General features: G+C 40.6%; 1 protein-coding gene across 5 annotated transcripts in view; it reads left to right on the top strand.

Annotated features, from left to right (window-relative positions):
• The first annotated feature begins 46 nt into the window (after nucleotides 1-46).
• GOLGA5 (golgin A5) overlaps nucleotides 47-13,726 on the top strand; it is a 47,008-nt gene continuing 33,328 nt past the window's right edge. For 2 of the 5 annotated variants that reach the window (XR_013395114.1, XM_077937825.1), the window contains exons 1-3: nucleotides 69-198; nucleotides 2,760-3,333; nucleotides 12,371-12,598. Coding sequence is in view for 4 of the 5 variants with exons in the window: in XM_077937825.1 (XP_077793951.1) it covers nucleotides 2,790-3,333; nucleotides 12,371-12,598 (772 nt within the window). In the remaining variant the exon portion in view is untranslated. 5 annotated transcript variants of the gene reach the window in all.

A 13,726-nucleotide genomic window follows, 5' to 3' on the forward strand; every position in this document is an offset into this window, starting at 1 on the left:
CCCTGCCGTGCAGGCATCTCGAAAGCCACTCTGTTTTGGGGTCCTCGCGCCCCTTCCACGTCTCCCGGAAGCGGTAGCACGGCCGCGGCAGGTCCGGGAGAAGGTTTAGTCTGCTCGGGCCCCCTCCGGGCCAGCTGCCGAGGGGGCGCGGCCCAGGACGGCGACTAGGCCGTGGTGCAACCTCTCCGGAGTCCTCAGGTGAGGCGGAGGCGAGGGCCCACTGGACAAGACGGGAGTGTTAACGGTCCTAGGAGCGGGGGCGCAGTCCTTTCAGCGGAGACCCTGGTCTCTCGGTTTTCTTTCGGGTGGCGCTCGTCTTCGCTGTGTTAGGGGCGGAGGAGGGTAGCTGGAGAGACCCCATGGGCTTCAGCCGACGTTGTTTACTGCCCTCTGTATTCTTTCTTCCTGACCTTTGCCTGACCTGGCAGTTCTTCCCGCACGGAACGAGATGGGTGGGGAGCGGAGTGGGGGGTCTCTGCTCGCTTACCTGAGATCCACAGACTGAAGACCCCAGGGCACTGCCGACTGGGCCTACACGACTGACCTGCAGCCTCCCTCCCTCTGTGCTGACGCCTGTCCTTCGAAGCAGGCCCTGCCACCGCCCTCTGCGGATCCATCCCCATCCCACGCACTCTCTCTGCCCTTGGGCAGTGCCTGGGGAATTGAAGGGTGCCTCTGAAGTCCTTTGTGTCTTTGAGATGTTTGTCAATGGAGCAAGTGCCCAGGGCCCATCTAAGTATTTAATTGGGTAATCAACATTAATTGCAACATTAGTAGCAATTTAATGGTGTGTTTTAAAGCCCAATTAATTTTAAAATGAGAGGCAAGATAGAAAGAATTGAGTGTGTTTTGATTTTTTTATTACTTTTTTTGTAGAGACAGGGTCTTGCCACGTTGCCCAGGCTGGTCTCAAACTCTTGGCCTCAAGTGGTCCTCCCCGCTTGGCGTCCCAGTGTGTTGGGATTACAGGGTGAGCCACAGTGCCTGGCCTGTATGGTGTTCTGTATGTTACAGAGCATTTCGTCTCCATTTTCATTTGGTTTTTTTATAAACTCCGAAAGACATAGGCATGTAATAGTCACATGTGTAAAAAACAGGTTTAAAGGATGAGTTTCTTCTGGAGGTTTTTTAGGTTTTGAGCTATATGGTATAGGGAGGCAAAGATTAAAAGGTGGGTTTGGCACTAGGGTGACTTCGACTTGAGTATCTGAGCTGCTATCTAAACTCTGGGATCTTTCTCAACCCTTTCCACATTTGCTTTTAAAAAAGGATATTGCTGTTTACCTCATAATGTGACTGTGAAAGTTACATATGATGAAAGATACATGTGTACTTGTGTACAGCATCTGTCATGAAAAAATTCCACTCAGCAGTATTTATGAGTGCCTACTGTGTGCTAGACTCTGAGAATTCATTGGTGAGCGAAACAGACATAATCTGTATCCAACCACTGCCCCCCTTTCCCCAAGAACAAGAGACATGTTTAAAAAAAAAAACGTAATTATAACACATGAAGGGCTGTGGGGCAAAAGAATAGGATATGTACAGATAGTGATTGACCTAACTTAGATGGAAAGGAGAACTCTGAAGCAGATGACATTTGAGTAAACACCAAGAACAAGAAAGTTAACCATGAAAGAGTTCTTTGCAAAAGGAACAACGTGCACATTCTAGAAATGGTTGTGGACTTTATTATAGAACCCTTCTATATCTGTATCTTCATCATTACTTTGATGTATGGTGTCACACAGTAAGTACTCAAATATATGTATGGAATGAGTGGTTATGCAGTTTTGGTTTTTATTCTGAACTTAATGTGCACGTGGTAGGTATTGAGTATTTGGATTATTGAGCATGTACTTTAGACAAATTATATGCACACCTAAATTAGATGTAATAGTGCCACAGTTTAACATTAAGATGGCTTTTGTATTTAATGGAAAAGTTTTTTTAAGTTTTAGCACTTTAAAACAAACTTCAGTGAATTTTATTTTTATTTGGTTGTACTGGAATTTTGCCATAGTGGTTAGTTGCTAATTTGCTGCTGTAGCAAAGTACCACAGACTGATTGGCTGAGCCAACAGAAATTTATTTTCTCTCGGTTCTGAAGGCTTGAAGTCCAAAATGAAGGTATTGGCAGAGTTGGTTTCTTCTGAGGCCTGCTTCTTTTGCTTGCAGATGTCTGTCTTCTCCCTGTGTCCTTTCCGTATGTCTGTCTGTTGAAATTTCCTCCACTTAGAAGGACATGCCAGTTATATTTGATTAGGGCCCACCCTAATGACTCATTTTAATTATCCCTTTAGAGACCCTATCTCCAAAAACAGTCACATTCTGAGGTCTGGGGGTTAGGACTCAAATAAAGGAATTTGGAGGGATGCAGTTCAGCCCATAACAGATGCTTTTGCTATATTAAGATTTGCCCTTCATTGAAATAGTAATAATAAACACAGTAGTGGTAGTTGTAATAAGGATAATAGCAGCCACTAAAATGAGTGCTTATTATGTGCCAAGCATTTTGCAAAGTGTCTTTTATATATTATTTCATCATAACACCATCCTATAAGGTAAGTACACTTTCCCCCCCCGTTTTCTACATAAGATTTCTCAGCCTCGTTTAAGTAGTTTGCTCAAGGTTACCTAGCTAGTAAAAGGTAGGGTTAGGATTTCAACCCAGGACTACCTGACTCCAGCGTCTGGTGTTAACCATTTTTCATACTCTGCCATTATGCCACGATGATCATTTTATGTCCTTTTTACAGGTTTGCCAATAGGATTATCCTGCTGCCATCATGTCTTGGTTTGTTGATCTTGCTGGAAAGGCAGAAGATCTTTTAAACCGGGTTGATCAAGGGGCTGCAACAGCTCTCAGTAGGAAAGACAATACCAGCAACATACATAGCAAAAATACTGACTATACTGAGTTTCACCAGCAAAATACAGATTTGACATATCAGACTGGACCTAAAGCTACGTATATTTCATCAGCAGCTGATAACATTCGAAATCAAAAAGCCACCATCTTAGCTGGCACTGCAAATGTGAAAGTAGGATCTCGGACACCAGTAGAGGCCTCTCATCCTGTTGAAAATGCATCTGTTCCTAGGCCTTCATCCCAATTTGTGCGAAGAAAAAAGTCAGAACCTGATGATGAGCTGCTGTTTGATTTTCTTAATAGTTCACAGAAGGAGCCTACCGGGAGGGTGGAAATCAAAAAGGAAAAAGGCAAGACACCTGTCTTTCAGAGTTCTCAGACATCAAGTGTCAGTTCCGTGAACCCCAGTATAACCACCATCAAAACCACTGAAGAAAATTCTTTTGGGAGCCAAACCCACGGTAGTTAATCAGTCCTCTGTTTCTTTTAGAGTTAACCAAATTGAATGTGTCATCATATGATCCAATGGTGTTTCTCATTCACTGTTATGGGATCTGTTTCCACTGGTGTAAGGGCAGACTCTCCGCAAATGTGTGGTGTAAACAAGGGAGACATCATTGACTACTATTAGTCAATAGACAGTTGTAGCAGGGACTTAATGTTGTCTGGAAGGCAACTTTACCCACTCAGCATCTAACAAAGTATTTCATATTTGATTCCCTAAGACATTTTAAGATTAAAAAAGAAAATTTTGAAATCTGAAAGAAAGCATGTCACTTTGGATCGGGCACTATCCCAGTTGATATCTTTTTGTTACTAGGATTGTAAAAATGACAGGAGACTGTACTTCACGTATTTTCTGGGTTGTGTTTTTTGTGTGTTTTTCCCCCCACATCCTCCACAAATAAAACTGAGAGACTGAACTTTGATCCAGGTTGAAGAGTTGAAGGCATTGACCTGGTAGTGAAGCAAGAGCTTAGAATTCTTGTTTTCAATTGTTTAATTCCCTGTGAGATTACCTCTACAAGTACACCTTCTTTCCTGTGAAATGAGATTAACACTGTAAATGTGGCTAATTCAGGTACCTAAGTGTTTTAAAATATCAATAGGCCAGACGTGGTGGCTCACGCTTGCAATCCCAGCACTTTGGGAGGCCGAGGCGGGTGGATCACGAGGTCAGGAGATCGAGACCATCCTGGCTAACACAGCGAAACCCCATCTCTACTAAAAATACAAAAAATTAGCCGAGCGTGGTGGCGGGCGCCTGTAATCCCAGCTACTCAGGAGGCTGAGGCAGGAGAATGGCTTGAACCCGGGAGGCGGAGCTTGCAGTGAGCCGAGATCGTACCATTGCACTCCAGAGTCGGCCACGGAGCAAGACTCCGTCTCAAAAAAATAAATAAATAAATAAAATAGCAATAGGCTGGTCATGGTGGCTCAAGCCTGTAATCCCAGCACTTTGGAACGCTGAGGTGGGCAGATCACTCGCACCCAGGAATTCGATACCAGCCAGAACAACATAGCAAAACCCTGTCCTGGTTAATGCAAAAATTAACCAGGCACAGTGGCACATGCCTATAGTCTCAGCTACTTGGGAGGCTGAGACGGGAGAATTGCTTGAGCCCAGGAGGTCGAGGTTGCAGTGAGCTGAGATTGCACCACAACACTCCAGCCTGGGTAACAGAATGAGACCCTGTCTCCAAAGATAAAAAAAGAAAAAAGGCAAGAAACTTGATAGTAGGTTCTTGCAGGGATAGTAGGTTCTTGCAGGGATTCTTTTGTTGTTTTGAGACGGCCTTGCTCTATCGCCCAGGCTTAAGTGCCGTGGTGCTATCACAGCTTGCAGTACTCTTGACCTCACAGGCTCAAGCGATCCTCCTGCCTCAGCCTCCCGAGTAGCTGGAACTATAGGTGCATACCACTGTGCCCAGCTGAGTTTTAAAAATTATTTTTAATAGAGACAGTGTCTCACTGTGTTGCTCTGGCTGGTCTTGAGCTCACAGCATTGGGATTATGGGCATGAGCTACCATGGCCTGGCCGTAGGGATTCTTTTTTTTTTTTTTTTTTTTTTTTTGAGACAGTCTCACTCTGTTGCCCAGGCTGGAGTACAGTGGCCGGATCTTGGCTCACTGCAAGCTCCAGCTCCTGGGTTCACACCATTCTCCTGCCTCAGTCTTCTGAGTAGCTGGGACTACAGGTGCCCGCCACCACATTTGGCTAATTTTTCCTTGTATTTTTAGTAGAGACGGGGCTTCACTGTGTTAGCCAGGATGCTCTTGGTCTCCTGATCTTGTGATCCGCCTGCCTCGGCCTCCCGAAATGCTGGGATTGTAGGCGTGAGCCACTGTGCCTGGCCTTTTTTTTTTGCTTAAACTTGAGGCAGGGTCTTATTGTCACCCAGGCTAGAGTACCCTGGCACAGTTTTAGCTCACTGCAACCTCCACCTCCTGAGTTCGAGCGATTTTCCCACCTCAGCCTCCCAAGTAGCTGGGACTTTAGGTGTGCACCACCACCCTTGGCTAATTTTTGTATTTTTTGGTAGAGATGGGGTTTCATCATGTTGACCAGGCTGGTCTTGAACTCTGGACCTCAAGCAATCTGCCCACCTTGGCCTCCCAAAGTGCTGAGATTACAGGCGTGAGCCACCACACCCAGCCAGGGACTCTTTATAGAGTTGATTATTGATGGGAGTTTGTCATGTTCTTAGATGTTACAGCTTCTTTCATTGTCTTGGCTGTTAGTGAATAAAATCTTTCTTGTATTTTCAAGACAAAAACTTGTATAGAGGAAGAGGTTTTGGGTTGTCAAAATAGGATCATGCAGTAGCAGTTGATTAATATGTTCACACATTCCGAAATTTATTCTCAGCTATCTTTCAATTAATTATACAAAGAACCTACTAGGTGCAAGTATATGGAAGTGTCCAGTGGGTGAGCTAGACATGTAAACAGATAATTTACATGTGGTCTAGTAAATGTAGCAATTGAAGTATGGTCAGAGTGTTGTGGAAGTATGAAGGAGGAAGCAACTAATTGCCTAAGGTATTCAGAAAGGATTCACAGAGGGTCTGTATTTTTAGCTGGGCCTTAAAGAATGAAGAGGAGTTTGCCAGGTAAAAAAAGAAGTTAGAGACAGCATTCCATGCAGAGAGAACAGACTCTTTAAGGGGCTGGTAGAGTAGAAAATGTAAGAAAGTTGGAAACACTGAGTGTGAGTTGCAGGTTGATGAAAATGTAGCTAGCAAACAAAGTTGGGACCTGTTTGTGAAGGCCCTTGTGTCATACTGTTTATGCAATTAAACCCATTACTCTTGTAGATCATTGTTGAAGATTGATCCCTGAACAACTGGCTTTAGAATCACTTGTGTGTTGTTAATTTAAAAATGAATTATTGAGTGCCTTCCCAGGATTCCTGAATCGTATTTTCTGGGGATGGAGCCAGGGCATCTGATTTTTTTGTTGTTGTTCTGTAGGTGGTTCTTAGCCAATAAAAATTGAAAGTGACTGCCACAGCCAGTGTGATGCTAGTAGAGATCTTTAAGTCAAGAGTTGACATGGCTTATTTTTGTACTTTTAAAGAAAACAACTTGCATTTAATTATAAAGAATGGACCTAAAGGGAACCTCGTTGTCAGGGAAATGAATTAGAACTGGTTGTAATACACAGGAGTTATAAAAATTGTTTCTCTTGGGTAGTACCTCTCAACTTTGAGACTTGGCATTTTGGGCCAAATTAATTCAATAGTGTGGGGAGCCCTCCTGTTCTTTGTAGGATGTTTAGCAGCATCTCTGGCCTCTTAACCCATTAGATGGTGGTAGCAACCCCAATTGTGACAACCAACAATGTCTCCATAAATTGCCAAATGTTCCTTGCAGGGCAGAATCATCCCAGTTGAGAACCAGTGTCCTGAGATGCCTAGAAATGTGTGGAAATGGGATTGCTGAGCTGTAGGTTTAACAATGTTCAGCTACACTAGTAATGTCAAAGTGGCTTTCTCCGGAGGTGGTGCCAATTTATACTCTAACCAGCTGTGCTTAAGAACTTCTTTTGCTCCACATTCTCACCAATGTTTTTTATTTTCGATTTAACTTTTACTTTTTGCTGATCAGATTTGTTGTTGATATTCTTTATTTCCTTCATTACTAGTGTGGTTGAAGATCTTTTCAGATACTTGACTATTCAAGTTTCATTTTCTGGAAGTCTACTCAAATATTTTTTAATCAATTTTTTTCTGTTAGATTATTTGTCTTTTTCCTTCTTGATGCATGGACATTCTTGATATATTCTAAATTCTAAATTATTTTCCTCCTCCAGTTTTACCTTGGTTTTTCCCCTCCCCTCTCTGTGGTATCTCAGTGAGCAGAAGTTCCTAATGTAGATGCTTGTGGCTTGTGTTTTTTGTGTCTTGGAAAATCTTTCCTTACATTGAGATCATAAAGATATTTTTCTGTATTGTCTTCTATAGTGTGCGATAGGCATTCAATTCCATCTTTTTTTTTTTTTTTTTTTTTGCCATAGGGAAATCAGCTATTCTAGCATCATTTATTGGACTGAGTCTCTTGTCCCTACCAATTTGCAATACCACCTGTCTTATATATCACGTATTCATTAGTATGTTTCTGGCCACTTAATTCTGTTTTATTGGTTTATTTGTGTATCCTTGTGCCAGTGCCACCCTGTTTTAATTAATGTAGTTTTAAGTGTCTTGATAACTGATAGGGTAGCTTCTTCCAGCTTGTGGGCTTTCGTCAGAAATGTTTTGGCTATTCTTGAACTTTTCCACTCCCATATGCATTTTAGGATTTGCTTATCAAGTTTCACAAAAACTCTGTTGGTCTTTTTATTGGGAATTCATTGCTTCTATATAGATAGTTTGGTGAGAATCAGCACTTTTGCTATATTGAGTTTTCTTATCCACTAATCGGGTATAATTTCAACATATTTTGTGCTGTCTTTCATTAAAATTTTTTTGTTTTCTCCATAAAGATCTTACATACTTTGTGTTAGTATTATTCCTAAGTAGTTTATATTTTTTGAAATGATATGTGGTATTCCATAAAATTTTTTGTTTTGTTATTGCTGGTGTGTTTTTTGTTGTTTTTTATATGTACATACATAGCAATCTAGATAGCTCTTAATCTTCATGTTTTTCTGAACATAAATTTAGATTTTCAACAACACAGTTGTCTGTGTATAATGAATTTGTTTCTTCTTAGCCCTTTTGTCTCTTAAAAAATCCTTTTCTTCATTGGCTAGGACTCAACAACCAGTTTTGTATCTTGTTCTTTGTCTTAGAGAGAATACTTTGTTTCACTAAGTATGATTTTACATTAGGTTTTTCATAGATATTTTTTATTAGGTTAGAGAAGTTTCCATAAATATCTAGTTTGAGTTTTTACCATGTTGAATTTTAGCAATGTTTTTTCCTCTACCCCTGGAGATAATAATATAGTTTTTCTTCTTTAATATTAATATAGTATACAAATCAATTGATTTTTTGAATTGATTTTTATTTATTTATTTTTAATAGAGATGGGATCTTGCTGTGTTACCCAGGCTGGAATGTAGCAGCTATTCACATGTATGGTCATAGTGCACTGCAGCCCCCAAACTCCTGGGCTCAAGTAATCCTCCCACTTCAGCCTCCCAACTCACTGGGATACAGGTGCACACCACTGCACCTAGCGCCACCTCCAACTGATACTTTCAGATATAAAACCAAACTTAACTTTCAGTTTGCTAATATTCCCTTTAGGATTTTTGCATTTATTTAGTTAATTTACTTTTTATTTATCATTATTATTTTGAGACAAGATCTCACTCTGTCGCCCAGGTTGGAGTGCAGTGGTAGGATCTCAGCTCACTGCAGCCTCAATCTCCCAGGCTCAAGCAATCCTCCTGCCTCAGCCTCAATAGTAACTGGGACTACAGTCACACACCACCATGCCTGGGTAATTTGTTCATTTTTTGTAGAGGCAAGGTCTCACTATATTGCCAGGCTGGTCTGGAACTTCTGAGCTCAAGGGATCCTCCTGTGTTGGCCTCCCAAAGTGCTAGGATTACAGGCATGAGCCACCACACCTAACCTTTTGCATTTATTTTATAAGTGAAATCGACCTGCGATATTGTTAGGTTTTAGTATTACAGTTATATTAGCCTTATCAAATGAATTGGAAAGTGTTCCTTCTTTTTCTGTTGTGTTAATTAGTTGGTGTAAGACTAAGATTATTTATTTCCTGAGTGTTTGCTACAACTCTGTGCTAAAACCATCAGGACCTTGGGTATTCTTAGTGAAAGGTTTTAACTGTTGATTCAGTCGGCTTTTCATTTGTTAACTCTGTTTTTGGTAAGTTACATTTTTTTCCCAATAATTTGTCAATGTCATATACATTTTGAGGGGTTATACTTATTTAATTTGAGGAAAACAGTGAAGGGGTCACAGCTGAAACTTGCAGCGCAACCAGACATTTAGTTATTCTACCAACCCTGCAAAAACCAATGCTTGATCACGCATACTGTGTGAAGAATATCAGTCTCTGCCATATATTGAATCCTTACCCTGTTTCTGGCACTGTGCTAAATGCCTGCTTTTTAAAACAGCTTTAATGGAGTATAATTCACATGCAATAAACTGCACAATAAGTATTGTGTAATTGATAGATTTCAGTATCATGTACATTTTAAAATTTGATGGCCTAATGTTGTTTATATCTGTCCCAGAGGACACTTTTGGTTATGCTGATCCTCTGTAGTATGTTTATTTCCTCTTTTGCTAATTTTTGCTTTCTTTGGGTTTATTCTGCTATTTTTATAGCTGCTTAAGCTGGATATACAACTCAGTTTTATTCCTTCCTGCCTTTCATCTTTACTGTAACCAAGGCTATAAATTTCCTTCAGAATACTGCCTTAGATATCATCCCACGTTTGAATATATACTTAATTTATTTTTTGAATTTTATTATTTTTTTATATTATTTACAAATTTTTTGTAGAGACGAGTTCTCACTGTATTGCCCGGGCTGGTCTCCAACTCCTGGACTCAGGCAACCGTTTCTCCTTGGCCTCCCAAAGTGCTGGGATTACAGGCGTGAGCCACCACGCCTGGCCTACTTCATTTCTTTTTAAAATCTTTATTTTAGAAATTTCAAACATACCAAAATAGAAAGTGATGACCTCCTATTATCCAACTACAATAATCACTCATGGCCATTCATGTTTCATTTATACCCTCCCGTGGGAAACATCGCTTTCTTCACCTGCACCCTCCACACAATTTGAAGCAAGTCACAGATCTTATATCATTTTTTCTATAAACATTTCATTTTCTTGCTCTAAAAATACTTTAAAAGCAAATGTTCACATCATTATCACCTTAAAAATGTAATAATTTATTTCTTTTTTTTTGGAGACAGAGTCTCGCCTTTCGCCCAGGCTGGAGTGCAGTGACACAATCTCGGCTCACTGCAACCTCCACCTCCCAGGTTCAAGCGATTCTCCTGCCTCAGCCTCCCAAGTAGCTGAGATTACAGGCACCTGCCACCATGCCCAGCTAACTTTTTGTATTTTTAGTAGAAACAGGGTTTCACTATGTTGGCCAGGCTGGTCTCAAACTCCTGACCTTGTGATCCACCCACCTTGGCTTCCCAAAGTGCTGGGATTACAGGCATGAGCCACCGTGCCTAGCCAACACTCCCGTTTTTAAGTCATGCCTTAGGTACCCATTTCCTACCCCACGTGATTATTAGCTTTTTGTGGTTATTTTTTCTTTGAGGTAAAATGTTCATATATTAAGATGCACACAAATCTTAGCTATATGACGAATGGCAATACCTGTGTAACCCACACCTTTACTGTGATATAGATTTCCTTTGCCCCAGAAAGTTCCTCATGTTCCTTTCCAGTTAATCTCCCCACCCCATCCCTGAAAGCACCCTGTGCTCTGACTTTTCTCTCCTTAGTTTTGCTTGTTCTAAAACTTCATGTGAATTGAATCATATAGTATAGATACTTTCTGATCTGGCTTCTTTTACTGAACTATTAGTGAGATTCATCCATGTTACCGTTCTTTTTTTATTCTGTTTTATTGTTATGTAGTATTCTATTCTATGGTTGTCCCACAGATTATCTCTTCTCTTTTATGGACATTGGATTTGTTTCCAGTTTTGGATTATTGTGAATAAAACTGCTATAAACATTTTTGTACTTGCTTTTTTGTGGGCAAATATTTTCATTTGTCTTGTATAAATACCTAGGAGTGGAATTGCTGGGTGAAACAGTAGCTGCATGTTTTATTTCATAAGAAATTGTAAAACCTTTTTCCACAATGATTGTACCATTTTATAGTCCCACCAGCAGTGACAGGTCTAGTTGCTCTGCAGTGTCACCAACATTTGGTGTTTTTAATTTTAGCCATTCTAGGGGATGTCTGTTGGTTCTCATTATAATTTTAATTTGCATTTCCTTGATGACTAAAGATGTTTAGAACTTTTTCATTTGATTATTGATATTTGTTTATATAACCTTATACAGTATTGTCTTTTACCCATATATTGATTGTTTTAGTCAGTTTTATTATTTAGATACATAGTTCATTTTCATCACATAATTTTTAGAGTAATTTAAAAGTATACTTGCATTATATTTAGTAAGAAAAACAAGATTAATCTGAATTCATGAGTCTCCATCTCTTTGGGTAAGACATTTTAGATTCCAGTTTGATTTAAAAAAAAAATTTGCAGTGACCTGTTATTACTCTTCTTGCCTTGAAACCTGCAGCTGCTATACTGTGCCTTCCCAATTTTTCAGTGTTTGAGACTTCTGTTTTTTTTTCCAAAAACATTTGGAGACAAAAGGAAATCCAAACCCATTTTACCTGAACCCAACCACTCAAATGATCTCTGATGTTCTCCCCAGAACGGTGTTGTACTCTATGTTGCCGTTCATTCAGTGTATCCAGACTTGAGGATCCTTAGAGGTCCATATGACCCATTTATGAGAATGAAATTTCATCAGATGGAAGACTATTGAAAATTTGTTTACTTTTTTTTTTTTTTTTTTTGAGATGGAGTCTCGCTCTGTCGCCCAGGCTGGAGTGCAGTGGTGTAATCTTGGCCCACTGCAACACTTCCGGCCTCCCAGGCTCAAGTGATTCTCCTGCCTCAGCCTCCTGAGTAGCTGTCACTACAGGTGCACACCACCATGCCTGGCTAATTTTTGTGTTTTTGGTAGAGATGGGGTTTCACCGTGTTGGCCAGGCTGGTCTCAAACTCCTAACCTCAGGTGATCTGCCTGCCTCGGCCTCCCAAAGTGCTGGGATTACAGGCATGAACCACCGTGCCTAACTGAGAATTTGTTTACTTTTTATGGTGTTTTAGCTATAGCTAAACTTGAGCATCCTACCGAGTCCTAAAAGTCAACTTGAGCATCCTACCAAAGCAAGTTATTAACACATATGTGATGAACACGCCAGTGTAACAAAAATGTATTCTTTTTTTACAGAAGCTGCCAATAACTCAGATTCTAGCCGTGAAGATCAAGAGGAATCTTCAAAGGAAAATGCATCATCAGATGCTGCCTGCCCTGACCACACTCCAACACCTAATGATGATAGCAAATCACATGAACTGTCTAACCTTCGACTGGAGAATCAGCTGCTGAGGAATGAAGTTCAGTCTTTAAATCAAGAAATGGCCTCGTTACTTCAAAGATCCAAACAGACTCAAGAAGGTAGAGGCTTACTTAAATTGTTCAGGATTAGGAATTTAACTTTTAAAAATAAAATTAAGGCCAGACGCAGTGGCTCGTGCCTGTAATCCCAGCACTTTGGGAGGCCAAGGTAGGCGGATTGCCTAAGGTCAGGAGTTCAAGACTAGTTTGGCCAACATGGTGAAACCCTGTCTCTACTAAAAATACAAAAAAATTAGTTGGGCGTGGTAGCAGGCGCCTATAATCCCAGCCACTCAGGAGGCTGAGACAGGGGAATTACTTGAACCAGGGAGGTGGAGGTTGCAGTGAGCTGAGATCACGCTGCTGCACTCTAGCCTGGGCAGCAGAGTGAGACTTCGTCTCAAAAATAAATAAATAAATAAATAAATAAAAATAAAATAATAATAAAAACTTTGAACTGTTAGAAATATTTACATTTAAACTGTGAGAAATTTGATGAGACTCGTAAAATGATAGTTTCATAGAACAATAGTGCCTAGATTTGGAAGTGGGACCAGTTATCCTCCCACCAACCCAAAACATAAGAGTATTCACTTCTTTGGTCATCCTTTTAAGAACCATGAAATTGAAGAACTGAGAGTAGTAGTCTAGTTCATTTCTTTATTCTGAACTTTCAAGGGAAGCTGTTCCATTAAACAAAGTAGTAGACACTAATAGGGTTGCAGTATTGCTGCTCTAGGGCACATAAAAGTACATGGAATTCAGTTCAATGCCCTTGGGAATTGTGCAGTGAGATGGCCCTGGAGTAGGAAACCTCAAGTTCCTCAGAAATAGGTAATTAAAAAGGAAATAATCTCATTACTGAGGTAGTCACTGAGGAAGGTGTGAATGTTATTGTAAGTGTGGCTGAGAAGAAAATAGGACAAAATTGCTGCTTTGGTTCCTGGGGCTAACTAGAAAGGAGTGAGGGGTTGGTGGGAAAAGTTTTGCCAAGCCTTGAATAGAGCCCAGAAGAGAGGAATGGGAAGATAGTTTAAGACTCACTAGGCCAGGCGTGGTGACTTATGCCTGTAATCCCAGCACTTTGGGAGGCCGAGGCAGGTGGATCACAAGGTCAGGAGTTCAAGACCAGTCTGGCCAACATGGTGAAACCCCGTCTTTACTAAAAATACAAAACAAATTAACTGG

This window comes from Macaca mulatta, chromosome 7 (assembly GCF_049350105.2).
Source record: "Macaca mulatta isolate MMU2019108-1 chromosome 7, T2T-MMU8v2.0, whole genome shotgun sequence".
NCBI lineage: Eukaryota > Metazoa > Chordata > Mammalia > Primates > Cercopithecidae > Macaca > Macaca mulatta.